Here is a 21,810-nt window from a genome sequence, read left to right as displayed (position 1 = left end):
AATTTGATGGAATGGACTGAATTAAAGGTCTGCTATATTTTATACTTCACCCTCTGAAAGACTACTAGGAGTAACTCTTGAAGCTCTTTTCTGACCTGAGCAAATCATGTCGTATTTCAGGCCTACTTATAGTGTGCATTAGAAGTTAGTGAGGATGATCTCTGTTTATGCAACTACCCTTGGAAAAACGCAGAAACTATTGTATTTGGTGTTAAAAACATGTTTATTGATATTTACTGAGGTGTCAAAACAATTAAATTAAAGGGTACGGGCAGGCTTCAATGTTGTCTTTATGGGGGAAGTTTGCAGAAAACAATATTTAAAGTTTTTGCAGTCGTTTCAAAAAATAAATAAAACTTGGATGGAAGCATTAAAATTTCAAGACAGCAATCTTAATTTTGGCATAAATACGTATTTCTTTCGATTTCAGAAGGTCTTTTTGTGTAAATTAAATTTTTAATGTTCGTCTTGCTGTATTTCTGCAGGGAACATGCATGTGTCTCTGGCAGAAGCCTTGGAGGTTCGAGGAGGTCCTCTCCAGGAAGAGGAGGTCTGGGCAGTGCTGAGTCAGAGTGCAGAGAGCCTCCAAGAACTTTTTCACAAAGGTAGGTGAACATGGAATCAAAGGTAGAGGACTTATTCTGTCATCATCATGCATTACTATGCAATCATATCAGTTTGTAACTTTAAAAAAACTGATAAAATTTAAACAACATATGACTCAGAGGAAGTGAGTCAGCAGACATTGCAGTCCCTGGGTGTTAAGACAAAATTTCATTGCACCTGATTACATAGGGCAGGACTGTGTCAAATAAACTGTCAACCACTGACTTTGTGCATTTCTACAGTCTGCATGAACCAGCTTGAGTTCAACTTCTAGTTTTTCTGATTGGTTTCATTTCCAGACAGTACTGGTAATGCTGTAATAACCCTCTCTTATCAGCGTAGCCTGCAAATATTTAACATTAATTACAAGCAATCTATGTTCAAATACTCTTATACAGACATTTATTGTCTTGTGAGATAAACCTCTGAAGATATTAAGGACAGGAATGAAAGACTGATATTTGGAATATTTTTGAAAAAAGTAGTCTTGACATGGCATTGATGTACCAGTTATTTATGATATTCTCTTCTAATCAGAGATATTTGAGGAGAGACACAGAGTGAATCCTGGTTTAAAGTCTTTTCTTTCAGAAGTCCTGATGCAGGAAGCATCTCTTCCCGTGGGAAGAACATTTGGGGCATGTCAACATACCTTTTAACCAGTTCTATCAGAGCTGACTTGTGACTCTATACATGCGGTTTCTGTCTCATGACCACTGAAATTGTGGTTGATTTATATAATAGTTCAAAAGGTGAACTAGCTAGGTGGTAAGACTTGTAGGAGAACAATGATATGAATGCACCATAATGGTGGCACGGTGGTTAGCACTGCTGCCGCACAGCAAGAAGGTCCTGAGTTCAATTCCACCATCAGGCCGGGGTCTTTCTGTGTGGAGTTTGCATGTTCTCCCCGTGTTTGCGTGGGTTCTCTCCGGGTACTCCGGCTTCCTCCCACCGTCCAAAGACTTGCAGCTTGTGGGGATAGGTTAATTGGATAATCCAAATTGCCACTAGGTGTGAATGTGAGTGTGAATGGTTGTCTGTCCCTGTGTGTTGGCCCTGCGACAGACTGGCGACCTGTCCAGGGTGTACCCTGCCTCTCACCCTATGACAGCTGGGATAGGCTCCAGCACCCCCCGCGACCCTGAAAAGGAGAAGCGGAAGCGAATGGATGGATGGATTGTGTAGTTGTGTTGCTATGCTGAGTATATTTTTAGTTGGATAGTTTTAGACTGCATAGAGAAGCTACAATTTAACTAGCAAATGTTGAAGCCAGCTGTTATATAGTTAAAAGCTATGTAAGACAGTTTATGACAGAGTGGATTAATATTAGTAACCATTTAACTTTAATATTTGTGTTGGATGTTCTCTTAGATGAAGTTGGCCATTTATGACTAGAAACACTTTAAACAAAGAGAAAACAATAGGTTTTGGTTTGGTTTCTTTGGTGAAGTGTGTTAGATATTTGTTTTTTGCACCAGATTTGTCATTGTCTTTGTGGTTAAAGGTAGGGTGAAGATTTTCCACCACTCTGAGTGTGCTAATGTGGTCAAACACCACTAGCACAGGTTTTTTTTTTTTCCCTCTTGTGTAAACAGTAGTGGTTTGTATATTTGTATAAGAATGATTTGTTTGAATACGTGCTGGGTGAGTGTTTCTAATTTGTTGTAGGAATTTCTCTTCACGGTCCCATTTATATATTAGAGGAGTGCCTCAGAGATTTGGTCTGATATAACATGATAGCATAACACAGTTGCTGTCGATTTCTCTGCTGCACATCTCTGATGTGAGTCTCTCGTTCCACCACCGTGGATTGAGTTCTGGTGACTCAATCAACGGTGATAGATTGAGTCACCAGATCAGCCGTTCAATAATACTAAAAATAGGCTGTGAGAACCAAATGATGCTTAGCTAATACAGTATGTAAGGGAGTATTTTTGTCTGACCTGTACTTCTCACTGGATATTTTCTCTTTCTTGAACATTTCTCTGTGAAGCATAGAGATGGCTGTGTGGGGAAAATCCCAGTAGATCAGCAGTTTCTGACATCCTCAGACCATCCTGTGTGGCACCAACAACCATGTAACATTCAGAGTCACTCACCTTTCTTACATATTCTGATGATCTCCTATGGGTCTTGACCATATCTGCATGCATAAATGCACCGAGTACCCAATGGCCAAGTTTTTCGGATAAGTAATTGCAGATTTACACAGACATATAATGCATATCAGAGAAAGTAGTTTATACTCCAGTTAATTTTCATTAATTTTCTTTTACTACTATGTAAACCACTTCACTTTGAGATTTTATTTGAGTAAGAGTGACTTGAGGACCTGGGGCCTCTTTGGGGGGGAAAAAGTTAAGTGGTCAGTGTTCTTATTAAGAACACAAATTCAGTTTTCTATTAAAGAAGAAATAAATGAATGAGAGCACATGCTATCAATTTCAGTTCCTAGAAACAAAATTGGATTCAGAAAAAAATCAGGATGGACACTCAGATGGCCAAGAAAATTCCAGTCGCTGTATCTTCAAAAGCAGTTCTTCTTCATCTCTGGACTCATTGTAGGAATGGTTAAGGGGAAAAAAGCTTGCACATGTGTGTTCAAAATATCAGCTACCATGAGTCTCATTTTGTAATGCTTGCTTGTCAAAAAAACATGCCAGCACTGATAAAAAGGCATTGTTTAGCTTAGAGGCATACGATTCTGATGAATTGGATAATTTGGTACCGGCTCTCAACTGGATAAGTTGCTTAGTTCTCATTCCTAGCTGAATGGGCTATAAATATAGCTGTTCAAAATTATTTCCTGTTCCTTAGTTAGCAGTTCAAAAGGCTAAAAACGTACATTTGAAGATGGTAGGTTATGTTATGTTGCATTGCATGGTGTTCTGTTGGCTTGACAAGCACTATCCTTCTAGCATGATTTCTGCATATATCTGCAATGTATTAAAATTTGTCATGAAATGCATGTGCTCAGGCTGAGTCAGTCTGGTCAGCAAAAGCTTCGCATGGGATAGACTTACTACTAAACCAGTTACTTTTGAGTAAGATCTTGGTCACATGAGTTTTTAAACAGGAAACTTGTATTTACTTAGTAAAAACCAGCTTTGCCTCAAATCAAATTCCTGTGTTCGTCTCCCTGCTCCTCTCAGAGTTAACTATCAGTCAAAGAAAAGAATTTTGCAGCGCTGCTTAAGCATTCCTTTGTGTATTTTTAAAACCTTCTCCCACCATCGCACTGGCTGTGGCTTTTTAGGAAAAGAGAATTACGCTGTGTGGCCATTCCTTTCTGCAACCATGCCCCAACAGTTATTTTCTTGCCGACTAAGAAAGCAACATGTGTTTTTGTTTACTTCAATAATCTTGAATTTCCATAAACGCCAAAGCCATAGCGAGAAACATCCACTGTGGTTGGATATGTGTACAGTCACTGGATCCAGGCTGTAAAGGCTTAGACAAAATTTGATGCTAGTATGAAGCTTAAAAACACAGATCTTGACTTTAACGCTGTCCTTGTGTGAATATGTGGGAATGGCTAAGAATTTATGTGAAGAAACTATGATTTATTTTTATTTTTTTCTGCTGTTCAACTGTGATGGCAAGCTAATCATTGAAATGTTATTTCCATTTCCAGACCCTTCAGCCATGGGCTTCATTATATCTCCCTGGTCCCTCCTGCTCATGCCATCTGGCAACATCTCATTCACAGACGAGTATGTCACCCAGCAGGACTTAAGGGCCTTCACAGCACCAGAGGTCCTGAAGGGGAACTCCTTGACTTCTGTTTCTGACATAGAAAAGGTATAAACCATGATAATACACCACGTGGCGACAGCATCTGCCAAATTGTTTAGTCTACGTGTGTCTATGCTCTAATCTTTTGTTGTTGCCCATATTTTTAAGTGAAATCTTGTGTTTAAACTAAACATTCATTTCGAACCATCACTTGGTGTCATCTAACCAGTCAGTGACTGTTGAGTACCCCTTGTTGTAAACATAGCCATGTTTACATTCGCTCTTTCTTACCAAGTCATGTCGGTTGTATCCTAACTAATGACATAGGTGCATTTTCTCCCTTAAATGGAGATTTTTTTCTTTTTTCCTTTTTTTTTGTCAGACATGCTTAACTTTTCTGCCTTTTGGTGGTTTGTTGGCACAAAACCATTAGTTTAATAGCCTGACACTGGCTAGAGAAATATGTGTCAACACCTGTGTGCTCATCGGGGGGTTTCCTGCACAAAGGAATTTTTTAATTATCTTTCCCAAAGATGTTTTGGCAGAATCCAAAAGAAAATCACCATGATTGTAAGAAAAATGTTTATAACTTGCTTTGTTTATCGGTTTCACGTACTCAAGCATGATGAATAATTGTTCATTAAATGGTTAGAAATGCTGTGGAAAGGTCACATTACTGTGAAAGGTTTACATATACTTTGCGTCTTTACTGGCAGACAGATCTTCCTTACGTGCATAGCTGTGTGTCGTGCTTTCTTTTTCTGTTTCTTTAAGATCCTGCCTACGTCATTTTGCTGATGCTAGTCATTGTTTTCCTTAGCATCCAAAGTTTCAAAAGACACGCAAATGACATGCTCAATGGAAAACGAACAAATAAGGCGGAGCTATTTTTGTTCTGTCTGTATTGTCGATCACGGTTTTTTGTCTTTGTTTTTTTTAGATGTCTTGCGTTTTTAAAGTTTTGTACATTTTCTGTATTTAGTACATTTAGTCTGTTTTGCAACGTTTCGTGTTAAATGTTGGGTATAGATGATACTATTAGTCAGTGTGTATGGTTAGAGCATTTCTTCACTGGAAAAGCAGAGACGGCATGTAGACGATTCAGATTTGAAGTTGTGAGCGATCACAGCACACCCCCTCATTTTAACTCTGCCTCTCTGGTGAAGAGCAAAAACCTTGCATGACTGGATTCCCGTCTCTGGCACAGACCCACAGACCTCAACATGGTTTTTTGCTGAGTCAGTTTTCCAACCCTGGGCCTGTCTCCCCAGCTCAGTTATTTCAGTGTAGAGAATATGATCTGTTTCCTTCATAATCATACTGCGGATAAACATACGTCATGTGCAAGTTTTCCTTTTGCTTTTTTGACATATAGAGGTCATATTGTCACTTTTAATCGACAACGTCTAAGGTTACACGTTTTCTGAAAGTGTTAGTGTTTCTTTAAATTTGTACTCTGTGATGTGTTCCTAAAAGACCTTGAAGGCAACGTTGCATTCTTTGGCAGGCGCTGAATTATTCTTTCCTCTACCAAGCCCAACATTCAGGGGAAGTAATTTCTCTTCCACGCAACGAGCGGAGAGGAGTAAGGAGGGGAAAATGGAAAAATATTTCTGGATTTAGGTTGAGAGCCCCTGTCCTTTATTCCCCCTCCCCCGCCTCCCCTAAAAACTCTTAGCAGTTGTTGAGCCTTAGTCCATTTATCTTTGACTTGCTTTCAGGTTTTGTGCCTCATCTTTATACATATATTGTTATTATTATTTACTGTTGCATGCATTTTGTCTTGAGTGAATGAAATATAATGTGGTGTTATTTTTCACAGATGCACATGTACTCTCTGGGGATGACCTTATTCTGGGGGGCGGACTATGAGATCCCCCATAGTCAGGTAAATCTTTAACACAGATGCTTCCTTCCAAATGTGCAGAGCAAGGGTGTCAAACACATGGCCTGGGGGTCCAGAATGGCCCACCAAAGGCTCCAATCTGGCCACCTGGACAGCTTTGGATGTGGAATTCTGTGTACACTTTAACAAAGTCTTATAAACTACAAGTATATATATTTTTATATTCAGTGAAGTGAATATACATTAAAAAAATCTTAGTTTGGATAGTAGCACATTTTAAAGTGTAGAAGTGATACATTGTTGCCTGTGTGAGACTGGACTAAAGATATGACATCAGGTGTTTAAATGGCACACTTGGCAAATACAGCAAGTGTTGAACGGGTTTTACTGGAAGAGACACACCTGTGTTTGTCAAGGTTTAATAGTATCTATCATGTTGAGCATTGTGGAATTACTTAAAATTCAGCTGTCAAACCTGCACAGGCATGCTGCCGAAATGGTGGAGAACAGTGGAGTAGGAGAAAGTAGCGCATGTCCCTCTATTGTTGTACCAAATACTTCCACAGATACCTGTATATACATCACCAATGAGGTTTCAGGCATATCTGGCTTTTTCCAAACTATGATCTTCACATCTAGATAAGAAATGGAAGAAAAGGTAAGGGCACTCTGGAATTTACAGAGATGGTTTGAAGACATGCTCATATCTTGACCAGAGTCAGTCAGGTATAAAAGATAATCTGCACAGCGTGCTCACTATTGTGAGAAAATACCACCCACAGTTTAGAGGCATCTCACACTCAAGTTTGCCATCTGCTCGGCTTCACTGAAAGGCTGAGGCTCCATCCACTCTCATCCATCCACATCTCATCAGCCTTTCCTGTCACCCTTAAAAGTGCTGCTGCGCGCACTTAAAACACATAACGCTATGTCATTCTACTCAACTCTCCAGTAGAATAGGTAAAGAAATACTTTGTTCATCCCGTATTTTGAAAAATCCCATGATATATGGAGGAAAAAACTAAATCAAAACATTTTGTCTGTGGAATGGGTGGATTGCAACATTTGCTCTGTTGAAAAACTCCCCTTTATTTCTAAGATAAGGTAAATGATGGAAATCAGTTGCTAGCTCACTGCCCACAGCCAAATGCTACAGTACCAAAAAATATGAAAAAATAAAAGATGATCGAGTGCATAAAAACTATTTTGTACTGGTGATGGGCACTAAGAAAAGCTTCCAACATGCCAACAGTCTTATCAGTACCTGTTATCGCTGCTGGTATGTTTTTCTGACAGTCATGTATTGCAAAACAAGGCAAAAATCACAATAGTACTGCTTTGGCATACCAGAGTCGTCTTATTTTTCTTTTTCTTAAACTACCCAGAAAATCGATAAAGAATCAGGGATACAAGCACAGTCAGTACTGGAGTTGGTATCATTAAAATCTTATCAATTACCCAATTCTTTATCTAAAGTAGGAAAATTTTTCATCCAGGTGACCTAAAACTCAACACAGTACTTCTGTGATACCCCAGCAACACACCTGCATGATGTAAAATGATCCGACTTGTTGAAAAACATGAAGAATGAACAGAAATGCATGTAAAGAAGGCACTTTTGGATAACAGAAACTATTTTCATAATGTAATAACTGTTGGAGGTAGTATACGTGTTTTTACTTCTACAAACCACTGAATTGAGGACCATCACATCTCTCAGAAATCTGTTTTTAGGGTCTTTTGTTTTAAGCTTCCATCATGGACTGGGTACTTTCTTATCATAAGACAAAGGTTTTAAGATATGTGCAGATGAAAGTGTACCTTGTTTGATTAAACACAGGAATCCACCACCAAAATTTCCCATTTTTAAAAACAGAGAAAATGAAGAAGCTGAAAACAGGATTAACAGAAACTAAAGAATGAAAACATTAGGTGGTGTCCTAGCCTTGCTTCAGTTCCTGTTTGTGAATGTGCATCTACTGTTGATCAAAACAACTGCTTGTAATGTATCTGCTGAGCCCTCCCAACTGCTAAAGTGTTCGGTCCAAAAGCAGCCAAACATTTCTCCGTTTAACAGAGAGATGAATTCTGATATTATTTAATAAAGTTTAATTTGATGTCATGTAGTGACTGTGATGCTAATTAAAATCTAGACCAACCTTTTGCCAGGATGCTTGAGAACAAGACGCTCTTTTCACTGTTTGTATCTTAACTGTGTTATTTCCCCCCACACCCCCACCCCTATGCAGCCTATGGAGCTGGGAGAACACATAAACAGTTTACTGCTCAACATGTGTGATGACATTACATTGAGTCGAATATCACTGCGCACAGTCCTGGACATCTCCAGCAAACACATCCGAAACTCCAGCTGTGACCCTCCTTTCAGTTATATCAGAAGACTCGTCAGGACAGTGCTGGGCAGCCTTTCTCAGGTATAACATGTGATGATGTGTATATATAATGAAATTCCAGCATTCCTGTCTAAGAGTCCATATTTGCGAAACTGTCAGGAAGCCTTTATAGGAAGAATGCTTCTTAGCTAAGTGTATGTTAAAGACCTATAACAAGCTCTTCCAAAAGCACGCTAGGTTTGAATTATACAACAGGTGATGTGGTCATGCTGATAGAACATGTTTCAGGACATCTTCCTTCTTTCACCCTCACTCTTTGTTTTTCATTTTCTGTCTCTTTCACAGCTGGACGGTTTGCTGACTGACAGAGAATCTCTTCCGGAGCGGAGCAAAGAGATTCGGGAGAGGCTGAGGGGCAAAGGGTTGCCCTCAGGTAAGATGAGCTGCACCTAAGTGACACACAGTAACGTTGCAGTGGTGTGCTCAAAATCATTAATTTCCACACTGAGTCGTATCTATTGGCTGCAGGCGGATAAAAGGCTGCCAACGCGATAAGGTTTTTATTTATTTTTAGTGTCGAACTCAGCAAATATTAGTCCGTTGCACTTAAATGTTTTGTTTACCTACATTCTGTGTAATCATATGAGGGTCACAAGTTCAGCCTCTCTCTAAAACAAATCACCAGATCTTAGATAAGCAGGCTTTGTTTAGAACGTTTGGGAACACTTTGAAATTCAATTTGTCAAGCGAGTCCAGAGATGACCCAAAACATGTGTCCACTGATAGATACAGAGAATAACATTGTGACATGGAAGATTAAATAACAATCTGGTATATGTTGGATGAATAGTGAATTGCCATTGTGTTGAAGATTATATTGACAGTAGCCAAGTCTTCATCTCTGAAACAGCCAACTATGCAGGGTGCTTGTTGTTGTCGGTATAAAGTTATTCATGGAAAGAAAAACAATCAAATTGCGAAAGGGTGTTAGGGGTTCTCACAACTTACTGAGCTCCTTCTGTGGTGCCAGAAACCATGGGACACCTTCAGAGGTCCATAAGTCGTTTAAAATGTTTGGCAAAACACGAAAGAACGGCAGCTCATGGGGTCATCGTAATATGCTGGCCTGGTGGTTTTACTCACCCCTAATCTTTAAGCTGTGAGGGCTTAACAGTTTATGCTGGTTGCCCACATGTTTATTAAAAATATATTTTAATGAAGAAAGTATCAAATGTAAATTGCTCACCTTGTTTTCTAACCATTTATCCGTGACATACTCAGTTTGCAGTCTGTGGGAAAGAAGTGAAAGTAGTCAGAGAGAGGAACACCAAGTTACAACCTCGAATCGGATTTAATTCAGGAAAATATGAACAAATCTTCCCAGTGGTTTCTGAGAGAACTCGGGCATTTTTCCAGGCCATGAAGAGGAGAGCAGAGCACAAACATGGCTTCCATCTCCATTATGTAAGCACGGCATGGCATTGATTACAGATGCATATTTTGGAGTCATCAGTGTAGCTGCTGGTCTCCTGTTTGTATCAGTGCTTTGTTTCCCTGGTTGATCCCCAGCCAGCCCTAGGGAAAGTACATGCAAAGAGTATTACTCAGTTCTTAAGCATCTTTCCTCTGAAAGGACCAGCTCTCTCTCTCTCTGTCACCCTTAACCCAGTGGCTCCAAGTTCTTATTGCTGCTTAGGGAATTCAGATATTGTCTTTGTTCCTTTTACACATGCTGTGCATGTCATCATTGTGATCGACTGGCAGCGTGTCTGGGAGTGTAACTCACCTCTTTGACAAATCAAAGACATGCAGCATAAATTTTTTTTTATTCCAGTTTTACTCAGTCAAGTTTTTTCAAGTTTCCTCCTGAGTTCCTGGAAGACTGGAATCTGGCTATCTTTAATGCATTTCCAAACATATGCTTTCTAGATTAAAACCAACCCACATGCAGGATTTTTATTTTTTTACAGGCCTCAACATCTGCCCGTTTACCCTCTTGTTTCTGTATTTCTTCCCTTTGTTTTGTTCCTGCATACTTCACTGGTTTATTTCTCACTAAAAAACAGACTTTACTAGTATTGTTTATATGCCTGGAAAGGCAAACTTTAAATTTATGGATGGTGAAAGCAAAAGTTCTTATTCGGGGAAAGGCAGTGCTAGATTGTAAGATGCTTGTGGCAGAAATTGTTAGTTATTGGGCCACAATTTGGTTTCCTTTTAAAACAACGGAAAAATAGTTTCTCAACAAACTGAGGAACTGTAGTAATATTAGCTTTTTATTCCTTGGGCTGCTGTTGTTTGTTTTACATGCAAAAGTGTAACAGTCATATACTATTGGACACAAAGCAGCTATTTTAACACTTGTCAGCCTCTGTATCTGCTTGGTGTTTAAAATTTTTGGTTCTCCCCTGCTCTTAGGGAGGAGTGCTGCCCCTCGGGTTCTGGAGCGCTACAGAGCGAAGACTCAGGAACAAACCTCTCTAAACCGAGGCCTTAGTCGTTCCATGGGCTCACTGCCAATCCAGGATCTTTTGAAGGGGGATGATGGGGCAGCTTTACAGTATTCCCTGTCTGATTATCACACCAATTCTGACTTACCCAGTGAACTCTACCCAAAGCCCCCCTCGCTCCATTCCCAGCGTTCTTATCCCTATCTGCACCCCTTTCACCCCCAGCAAAAAGGCCGGCCTGTGGAACTGGACCGTAGATCTCTGCCTTTCTCCAGTGGGGAACTGAAGCTAAGTCAGCCCAGGAAGACCTGGGCTTCCTCTGTGGACTTGGCTTGCATTGACCCAGAGGCTCTTCGCTTTGGGGCTTTGGAGGATGCAAGAAGAGGCAGTAGTGCCTTAAGTACACACTCCAGTGGCAGGCGCAAATCACCTTTGCAAGCTTTAAGAGAAAGGGATTCTCAATACCTTGAGTTTGGTGGGCTGAACAGTCGGAAGCCTCATCACCACTCAGCCTTGTCTGTAGGCTCGGGCATCACCGGTGCCTATGACAAGATCAAGGAAAAACAGAGGAAACTTCAGGCGCTAAGACAAGCAGTGGATGGTGAGTATGCTGAAGCTAGGGGTTTAATTTAATAGAGAATTTGTACAAATGAATGTTTTCAGGGTTAAGTTTGTGTTGTTGTGTGTTTGTTAAATTCCTTGGCAAATTTTCAAAACAAAATACGAACCAGAATCATGTAATTCAAAGTGGTATCACGTTGTGGTTGTGACGCCTACTGTGGACAACGTGTTGTGAATGATTTTCACTTTTAGGAAAAAAACCCATCATGGCAGTTTTGGCCTTTTCTTGGAAGCTGGCGCTGATTTAATATAAACAGAATGACTAACAAGCTGTTGTTTTCATTCCATGGGATGTTTTTTCAATGTAAGCCTTTCCTTATTTCAACACATCACAAACAACAAGCACCTGGTTGCTTTTGGTCATGTGTGCTTAGGAGTCCTTTGTCGGAGCATACAACATGTGGCCTATAGTGTGTAAAAATGTAAGATTGCTGTTATGTGTGTGGTTGGCCACAACAAATTTCTTGGGTTTAGTCTGCAACTGTGGCGAGGAAGGAAGTCTTAAGTAAAACAGACCAGTTCAGGGTCACTTGATGTAAGTGAAGTGTCAGACTCTGTAGTGCATGGATTTATCAGGCACAGCATGGAGTCATCAGCTGACCTGATCTGAAAGACAAAAATAAAGTGAAAGCAACGGGATCAAGTGAGCAACCAAGACAGTTGGACTAGTTACAAGTTGCGTATTCATCTGTAGTAACTACCACCTAAGTGTTGTGAAGTATGGGGAACCGGGTGCTGGCTTGGTGGTGGCTGGGCAGCAAGGTTTAGACAGAATGACTCATTGCTACAGTGACCAGTAATTATAGGTTGGCTTAATTCTAGCCTGCTGCTGACTGTCAGAGATGTTATATACAAATTCCCTTTAAGAAAAAAAAAAAAAAATTTTCATGGCTATAAACATGCATATAAAGGATAGATGCGAACTAGTTACATACTTTCAGTGTGTACAGACTGAAAGGAAAATAGTCTTAAAATAATAGCACAATGCTTAAATCAAGGACATCAAGCAGAACTGTTTAACACGTCAGTCATCTGTTATAAGAGCTTTAAGTTTCCTGTTGGAGATTATGAAATTCTTAGTAAAGTAAGTTTATGCAGTGAGTCACATGTCTCTTGGCCAGCTGAGAGCCGTTTAAGGCGCATGAGGCTTGAACGATTTCATACAATAAACCACTGTCTTCTACCTCTTGCTCTCTTGCTGTTCTTGCAACATCCCCACTCTGTGCTCCGTCCAGCCTTCAGCCTCCCTGCTTTTCTCGCAGCTATTTTTGATGCTGACTGAACCACCAACCAAGCATTCTTTTCCTCGACTGTGGCTTTTCATCCCCCAGCAAGTACCTTCTTGCCTTCTTTTCTTTCACTCCCCTTTGCTTTGTATCGATTGTAATTTAGAGGATTTAAGGGTTTGTTTGTTTTTTTTATTTTTTTATTTCTTCATCTCATGAAAGTGCAAGACTTTGTCACTTCACAGCTTATGGGTAGCATGAGCAACACCTTCATATAACTGCTAAGATGACACAAAAACAAGGTCCAGATTTAAAGAGTCACTAAAAAAGTCCAGCAGATATTTCCAATTTAAGATCCACAAACTGAAAGAAACTTAAACTAAAGCTTTGGGATGACTGCCACACGCTGCAGGCTTTAACACTGTGGTAAATATTTTTTTTTAAATTGGGTTTTTTGGCAGGGATTTTTGGGGAAAAATGGCATTACTGTTGTGTTTGTGATTGCTTGTGAATGTGCAACGAAGACTGAGTGGGTTGAACTATTCATTAATATTAAATGATGGATATTACAAAGCATCCTGGAGAGAAGCTTTGTTTACTGCCGTCAGAAGTGACTGAGGGTGTCTGCGAAGGGTGAGCCAACTGTTCTTTGGCTACACCATGAATGGGGCCTAATTGAGTACAAACCATTTGGAGGGGGCCTTGTTGGATGTGTTTCTTGGCAGAGACATCTTTTCCTTTTCTTTTTTTCTCTCTCTCTCACTTCTTTCTGTTCTTTTCTGCAGGAAAGTGATGGCACAGCAGTGGTCAGTGGTCTCAGGTTTTACAGGGTTAAACAGCCCTTGACTGCCCTTCTGTGTGTGCGTGCATTTACAAGTCTTGTCTAAATGTATTGCAACGCTCACGTTTGTGTGCTTGTGTGCATGCCTTTGTGTGCATGGGCATGTCTGTACCTGGGCTCTTCTGTCTCAAACAACCCCCACACACCATTTTTGGTGTCAGTCTTAAATAAGTCAAAGCTTTCCTTGTCGAACTGGAGGCTGTAATAGGAGTCATGCGTAGCAGATGAGGGAATTCCTAACATTATTGGACTTTTCCGGCACTTGGCAGCAGATTATGTGGGTTTCTGCCGGGGTGGGTCCGTGTTGGACAGCAGTACAGAACACTGCTGCTCCAGAGGAAGGGGAGGTGTGTCTGTAAATCACAGCCTTTTGAAATTGTCTTAATTATTCTATTTGAGTCAGCAGGAGATGAGATTGCTGAGTGTTTTTTTTTTTTTGTGGAAAGCTGTTGACTGTTTGTTATTTCTAAACCATTTGAGCTACCTAACATATTTCCTCTTCACATTATGAATAATGTCCAATTATTTAGTGCTCCGAGGGACTAAATAACCTCAGAGCACAGTCAGAGTAGGGTCTTTTTCTCAGTGTAAAATACTTAAAGACTGAAGGACTGTAGACACTTGTAGTACATGCAGAGGTGTCACCTACATAAAGTCAGATCATGGAGATAAACATGTATGTGAGGACAAATGAAAGATGAAGTGCAGCCTGGAGAAAGCTTGGTGGTGAAGGCATGCTTTGATAATTCTTTCCTAGAATTGATGCTCTTTGCCTTAAAGTATGTAGAGACTGTTATGTAGAGGCTGCTTTTCCAGCAAGTTTGTGGGGAGTGCTCTCTCTCCTGCAAAGTATTTCCAGAAAACAAAACATACGAACAACAGAAGTACTCATCTTTTTTTCTGTCATTACAATCTTTAAGAAAAAGAAGGATTTTATTGCATTATTTATTTACCTTTACGGTTTCCTTTATATTTTCCTGTGAATGAAGCTGGTATAATTGGTGGCACTGAGAATGAGCTTTGCACTACATCTTTTTTGAACTCGGCATTTTTCTAACCCTTCTGTTCCTTTGCTTACTTATAAACATTTACATTATGAGGGAAATCTCACTCTCCACTCAGCTGTTATCATCTCTGTTACTTTTTGAAATTACCTAAAAGCACCGACTGACACACTGAAAGGTTGGTCCTGGGGATTATTTGTTTTTTGGGTTTTTTTTGGGGTGATTTGTTTTTTTCTTGTCTTTGTTACAACTAACTCATTTAGTGCTGTTTCCATGACCAAAAAGAGTGTGTGGCACATGAATCATCTTAAATCTGTATCCAGATTCAGGTTGCCACATTCATAAAAATATATTTATATTTTGCGTGGGTCAGCACAGTGTGGTAATCTCACAGCTGGGCTCAAACTTTTCTGCATGGGTTTTTCCAGGTGCTTCGGTTGCTTCCATAGACCAAAGACAATCGGGTTAGATGAGGAGGAAACTCGTAAGTGTGGTTGTCGTGATTGACCAACGACCTGTCAAAATGGGTGCCCCGCCCTGGATGAAATTTATCTGGGATAGGCTCCAAGCTTTTTTCTGTTATTTTTAGCACCTCCAGGACCTCACCAGACTTAGGGAGTCGGGGTAGGGGTTGTTTTGTTGTTTTTTTGGGGGCTTTTTAACAGTGGGGTTATAATTCCTTTTTTTTTTTTCTCCCCCCTTGACAAGGTTGATAAAACTGAAATAACCTCCAGTATCATTCTGACTTATAGCAAAACATCGTAGTTGAAATAGTAGAAGTAGATTCCTTTCAAATCTAATGCTTTATTGCTTTTTATCATGTTTCCTCCTTTCTGTGAAGCTCAGTAAAGTGTTGTTAAGTAATCCATATTGATAAATATGTTTTTTTTTATTAGCTGTTGTAAGCTCCTCTTCTTTGAAAAAGCTTTTTCATGATGATAATTTTTCTCTGCATTGTATTCTTCACCTCAGTGTTTCTAAAACTCACCTAAGTATAAAGGCAGGTGACTGCACGTATGTATGTCTCAGTGAGGGCTTTGAAGCAGAAATGTAAGTCATTGTGACTGCATGGGTAACTTACTGTAAATTACACAAGACTGCTCCTCTGTGCACCTTTTTGTGTTAAAGGAAATGAGTCACCGTCCACTGGAAGATGGAAAACTATTTTGGGTGATAGTCCAACCAGTCCTCCTTCCTCTAAGTAACATTATAGTGGCTGTCGGGCCACAATGCTTTTTTGCTTAACATGTTTACGAAAGACAGAGATCAGTACAAGGTGAACTCTGTTGTTTTGTGAAACTGTAAAATAAAATGCCTTAGCAGTGACTTGGGAATCCCATTCATTCAAGCTATGTAGTTGGTACTGAGGAGCAGGATTTTCAAGTTCTGTGTACAATGCAAAGAGCACATGATACATTAGGGTAGGTTTCAGATTGAATCATATTGTTTGTTTGTTTTTTCTCAGTTACCACAGATTTTTAGGTTATTATTAAGTTAATTGGGCTTTGCTTTGAGAAACATTTAAGTGTGGGGAACTGGTCTGTACTTGCTGTGGTGCTGTGGTTCACCCAGTCTAGCAAGACAAAAGTTTACGCCTTAAATTAAAAAAAAAAAAAAAAGCATTCTAACCTGACTGGAGGCATGCCTGCATACACTTGCTAAATCTGCTTTTCCTTGTAGGTACATATGCCTTTCATTAGGAGTGTTTACCCACAGCATGACTAAATCCTGCTTTGTGTGTATTATTTTACAGGCTTAGTGTCACTGTTTGGTTTCAGTAGATTGTGGAGTAAATGAAAACATGCGCCCATCAATTCATATGTTGTCCTAGCCCCATAAAGTCTCATACAACTTATTGTAAACCTCTGTTTTATGTAACATTGACAAATACATGGCTTCACCTTAACACCTTAATTTGTATTAAGTGCATGAAGTTATCCCTTTTGTTGTTATTGATGTTATTATTGTTATTACTATACTACTGTGTGGTTTGTATAATACATAATTTTCAAATGAATTTCTCTGTTGCCAGATCCAGTCCACACCCACCACAGGTACCACAGTGATTACAGTTCATCCAGTGAAAGCCCCTCACTCGCCTCCTCTGATCCAGATTACAGGCAAGGTAAAAGACGCCACTGACAAATCCTTTACTGCTATTACGCTTTTAATGGCGATCCCACCCACACACAGCATACTATGAAATGTAACTAACAGGTGATAGGTGCCGCACACATGTAACTCATCTTGGCTATGTGCATGCAAGAGAATAAATCAGTCACTTAATAATAACATGAGAGAGCCATACTGAGCTGTGGCTGTTCTGCTAATACTCAGTTTCCGCAGTGGCTTACGGTGACTTCATAGTGCACTTTTTAGGCTTAAAGCAAAGTGCCGCTGCTTTTGCTTGATTTAGAAGCACAGCAGCAGACCTGGCAGTTTCCCATGTTGAGGTAACTTCCAATCAACTGCTGTTATTTGATTGTCTGATGCCGCTAAACAAATTGCATGTTGCCTTTCACTATGTAAGATTGTCAGTGAAAAATGAAATTGTGCAATGCACCTTATTGTTATTGTAGTAGTAGTGTGCATAATGTTTTCCACACTAGGACTACTCAAGATTAATTCACTTAAAATTGTCAACACAACAGAAGGCTGAGCTAGTCAATGAGGAGTTCAGTTAAGATCAGCCTAAAGGTTAAGACATTAACTGGCTAACTTTTTCCATATCACTAAAAACAAATCCCTGCTGCAAAATTTAGTTAAAGGCCAAAAAGACTTGAAGCCCATTCTAATGTAACCCTGCACCAAAGTTTAACACTGAAAAAGAAACTTGTGGATCTATATTATTCACTAGAATGTAGTGGAATTCTAAAGCATCTCTAACATAGTTTGTGTTACTAAATCCAAACCTGTTTTTAAACATGCATTCAGTAATAACTTATAAGACAGAAAAGCTGTATGTCATTACTTTATTACACCTACCGTTGCTGTAATGCAGCACACTTTATTGCAAGGCAACAGAGATGCCATTTGTTGTGCTGATTTTACTCTTCTATAATTGCACCTTTGACAGGTATATTTGCAGCACCATGTGTGTGCGTGTCTGTTTTACTATAAAAATGTAAAAACAGCATTTAGCCCTTTGGCTTTTTTGTGCACCTCTATGCTTGGATGCTTTTGCATCTTTTGGGGGGGGGCGTTCTCTTTATGTTTAAAAAAATAAATAAAAAAAATGCCACTAGCCTACTGGTGACTGCAGAGGAAAATTAGCCTGTATAGCTAATTTTGGCATACTTACATAATGGACCTAAGTATTCATGTTAATTGATGTGTATTTTCCTTTGTTTTTGTTTATTGTACTGACATTCTGCTGTCTTTTCTAGCTAAGAAACCTGGTGAAATTGGCAGGTATGGCTCCCAGCTGGCACTTCTAACCGAACATGACGCGTTGGCGCTGGCAAGCCACAATGCAAACAGACACAGGTAATGCCCAGTCTCTCCCACCCCCCCTCACGTGCCCCTCACCCATCCCACCCCCACCTCACAAATATCCTGGTGAATGTGGAAGCTATCCTGTTTGGTACTCTAAGCCACAAACATACAGCTGGTGTGGCTTGGCAGGGTCAGCTCCATGCTTCACTAGTGAGGTCATCTAATGTGACATCCACATTCAACATTCTCTGTCTCTCTCTAATCTCTGGCATCAGAACTGCCTGCTGTTGTTCAGCCTGCTCAACAATTTGTCCCACAGCAGAGCCCCTTTTTCTTCCCTTTTTCCCCAGAATGCTAAAGCGAAAACATCAGCTGTACACAAAAAGCCATTTTGCTGCTAGCTTTAAACTTGTCCATTACATAAAAAATGAAACAAAGTGTCCAAATAGAAGACGTATCTTCACATAAACCCCACCACACACTCACACAGAGAGAATAGCTTCCTTTCTGCTTATAGACAGCATCAGACTCTTCTGACACCCATCCTCTTCTCTTCTTTTCCCTGCAGGCAAAATGAGGGGGGAGCTGATGACACTCTGGTTGGAGCAGAGTTGCTGCTGCAGAGGCAGGAGGAGGAAGTGCAGCGGCTTCAGGCCCACATGGCCCACAGGCTGTCCAGGGCCAACCTCTACCCCACAGATGACCCCTTGGCCCTTCAAGAGTCTCTCTATACCTCTTCTGTACCTCCACGCAAACTCAAGGTTTGCACATGTAGCAGTATTACTGATGTTCTGTTAATTATAATCTTTCTTGCAGTTTTGGACTTTTTTTTTCTTTACAAAAACATTCTTATTTAAATAGAAAGGCTCTTTAATCACTATGGAGCACACTAACTCTAGAACGGCATCCAAGTTCTGAGCATTTGTGGCCTTGAAGCGTGTCTGCATTGCAATATTTGATGATGGATGTATAATTTAGACTCACATGAGCTCATTGGCAGCAAACTTGTTGATGCTCTAAAGATGAACTGCTGACTGGAGTACATAATTCATTTCAGCCTCCTTATAGTAATTAAAAGTATGTAGGATTGTGGGACGTGTGGATTTTTTTTCCCCTCCCTTTTTTCCCTTGTGGGATGGTCTAATTTGGCAGTATTTACCAAATACCAAATAGTAGTTACCATGCTTATCAACACAGTTGGTAAGCATGGTAACAATTGTGTTGCTGTTCCCAGTATACCCTAAATAGTATAGAATATTATATTGCCAATAAATTAAGCACCCTTGCTAGGACTAGACTTTTTAGTGTGTTTGTGGTTGATTATAATTGGTGGAATTTAGGAAATAAAGGTTTCCAGTTGGAAAAACCTACAGCATATGAGTTAAGGAAGAGGAGTCCTGCTCTTCTGACTCATGTGAGATTCAATTATAGCAAAAACACAAAACAAAAAAATCAACAAGGAAATGTGTACAACACTATAAAGCATCGCAATTGGTCACTTTATGAGTTATACCTTTTTTAGAACCTGGTTGTACCCGTTCTGCTTTCAGAGTATCTTAATTCTTTGTGTCACAGATTCAACAAGGTGCTGGAAACATTATTCAGAGATTTTGGTGGATATTAACATGATGGCATCAGAGAGTTGCTTCAGATTGGTCAGCTGCACATCCATGATGCCTATCTGCCATTCCACCACATCCCAAAGGGGCTCCATTAGATAGTGATCTGGTCACTGTGCAGGCCATTTGAGTACAGTGAGCTCATTGTCATGTTCAGGAAACCAGTTTGAGATGATCTGAGCTTTGTGGCATGCTATCCTGCTGGAAGTAACCGTCACAAGATGGGCATACTGTGGTCATAAAGGGATAAACGTAATTAGCAGCAATACTGAAGGTGGTTATGTTGTTTGGTACTAAGAGGCCCAAGGTTTTCCAGAAAAAATATCTCCCACATTATTACAACATTACCAGTTGCCTTGATACAAGGTGGGATGGATGCATCCTTTCATGTTGTTAAGGCCAAATTCTGACCCTTCCATCTGAGTCTCTCAGAAGAAATCAAGAATCACTGAACCAGGGAATGTTTTCCAATCTTCTGTTGTGCAATTTTTATAGTGAGCCTGTGTGAATTTTGGCCTTCGTTTCCTGTTCTGAAATATTCAGTCCAGCACATCTGGCACCAACAACCGTGCCACATTCAGAGTGACATGAATCCCCCTTTCTTTCCCCATTCTGATTTTCAGCTTGAACTTAAGCAGGTCGTTTACACCATGTCTCCATGCCTAAATGCACTGGGTTGTTGCCAAATTACTGGCTGATTAGATATTTGCATTAACAAGCAACTGAGTAGGTATACCTAATAAAGTGGCAGCTTAGTGTGAAGTATTTGTGTTATGCATATTTTATATCATGGGTGAGAGGGCAGTTGTAATTTTCAAAAGACCCTTTAGTGTGCTGGTAAAATAAAACTTAAGTCTAACAGTGACTTTTTTATTATGTGGTAGAACTTTCACGGACCCGAGTTTGTGAAGATGACCAGCGAGCCCTGCGTGCCCTTATCTGTTCCCTCGTCAATAATGGTGAGAATGTAAAATTATGCCATCTTGAAGCCAAAGAATTCATATTTTTATATCTGTTTGTAAACCATTACTCCATGCTTTGTATTCTTTAACTCAAGAAACGTGGGAAGGTGGAAGAAGTGCAGAGGAAGGTGGGTGTGGTACTGCTCAATGGCCAAAAGCTGGAGCTGAGCTGTGACATCAAGGCAGTGTGTAAAGACGTTTTTGACATGGTGGTTGCTCACACTGGACTTGTGGAGCATCATCTCTTCGGCCTCGCATACCTCAAAGGTATTGTGTGTTTGAGGTGTGTGTGTGAGAGAATGGATGTGATCTTGTGTTATTTTGATAAGTGTTTCACAGTTGTTCTTTGTTTGTTTAGTCTTTAGTAGTTGCCCCCAGAGGTCTTAATTCTCACATAAGAAAAAAGCATTTTAAAAGTTCTTTAAAATTAACTCAAATTGTATTTGAAATAAATGTTTCCATTTTTGAAGTGGAAAGTTTTAAAGTGTATAAATGCACATAAACAAATATCGGTTTGGTTGGTTTTAGTTGTTCATTTTGATCAATTTCCTGTAAAGATGCAAAACTTAAGCCAGCCTAACTTGACTTTCTAACCCTTTCATCCTGAAAATCACACACAGAAAATGAGTTTTTCTTCGTTGATCTTGATGCCAAATTATCCAAAGTGGCCCCAGAGGGATGGAAGGAGGAGTCCAAGAAAAGGAGATCTGACATGCTTTTTAACCTTTTTTTCCGCATCAAATTCTTCCTTGAAGATATCAACTTAATACAGTAAGTGCACATTTTGCACACAATTAGCTGGAAAAGCCAAATGTGTGCTGTCGTTACATAAAGAAATAACAGTGTGTTCATGTTGGCATATTAACCGCTTAAAGTGATTTTCTGTGGATTCTAGGCACGCATTGACCAAACATCAGTACTACCTACAGCTGAGGAAGGACATCTTGGAGGAAAGAGTGCGCTGCGGCACAGAAGATGCCACGCTGCTGGCTTCTCTGGCATTGCAGGCTGAATTTGGTGACTATCAACCTGAGGTACCCACTCAGCTGTTTATCTGTTTGTTATCAGTCAACTAAAAGTTTCTTTTCTCGTATGACTTTTAAAAAAA

General features: G+C 40.0%; 1 protein-coding gene across 1 annotated transcript in view; it reads left to right on the top strand.

Annotated features, from left to right (window-relative positions):
- Positions 1–21,810, top strand: part of ptpn13 (protein tyrosine phosphatase non-receptor type 13) — a 48,880-nt gene that overhangs the window by 9,326 nt on the left and 17,744 nt on the right. The window contains 13 exon segments of the mRNA XM_013909679.1: positions 486–605; positions 4,244–4,410; positions 6,167–6,232; positions 8,440–8,625; positions 8,890–8,977; positions 10,963–11,595; positions 16,719–16,811; positions 18,073–18,172; positions 18,690–18,882; positions 20,625–20,699; positions 20,798–20,969; positions 21,323–21,473; positions 21,598–21,750. Coding sequence (XP_013765133.1) covers positions 491–605; positions 4,244–4,410; positions 6,167–6,232; positions 8,440–8,625; positions 8,890–8,977; positions 10,963–11,595; positions 16,719–16,811; positions 18,073–18,172; positions 18,690–18,882; positions 20,625–20,699; positions 20,798–20,969; positions 21,323–21,473; positions 21,598–21,750 — 2,192 coding nt within the window. The 5' untranslated portion in view covers positions 486–490.

This window comes from Pundamilia nyererei, unplaced genomic scaffold (assembly GCF_000239375.1).
Source record: "Pundamilia nyererei isolate P.nyererei 1_Seehausen unplaced genomic scaffold, PunNye1.0 scaffold00002, whole genome shotgun sequence".
NCBI classification, from domain to species: Eukaryota; Metazoa; Chordata; class Actinopteri; order Cichliformes; family Cichlidae; genus Pundamilia; species Pundamilia nyererei.
Note: the sequence above shows the minus strand (reverse complement) of the source record. Positions and strands in the feature narration are given on the sequence as shown.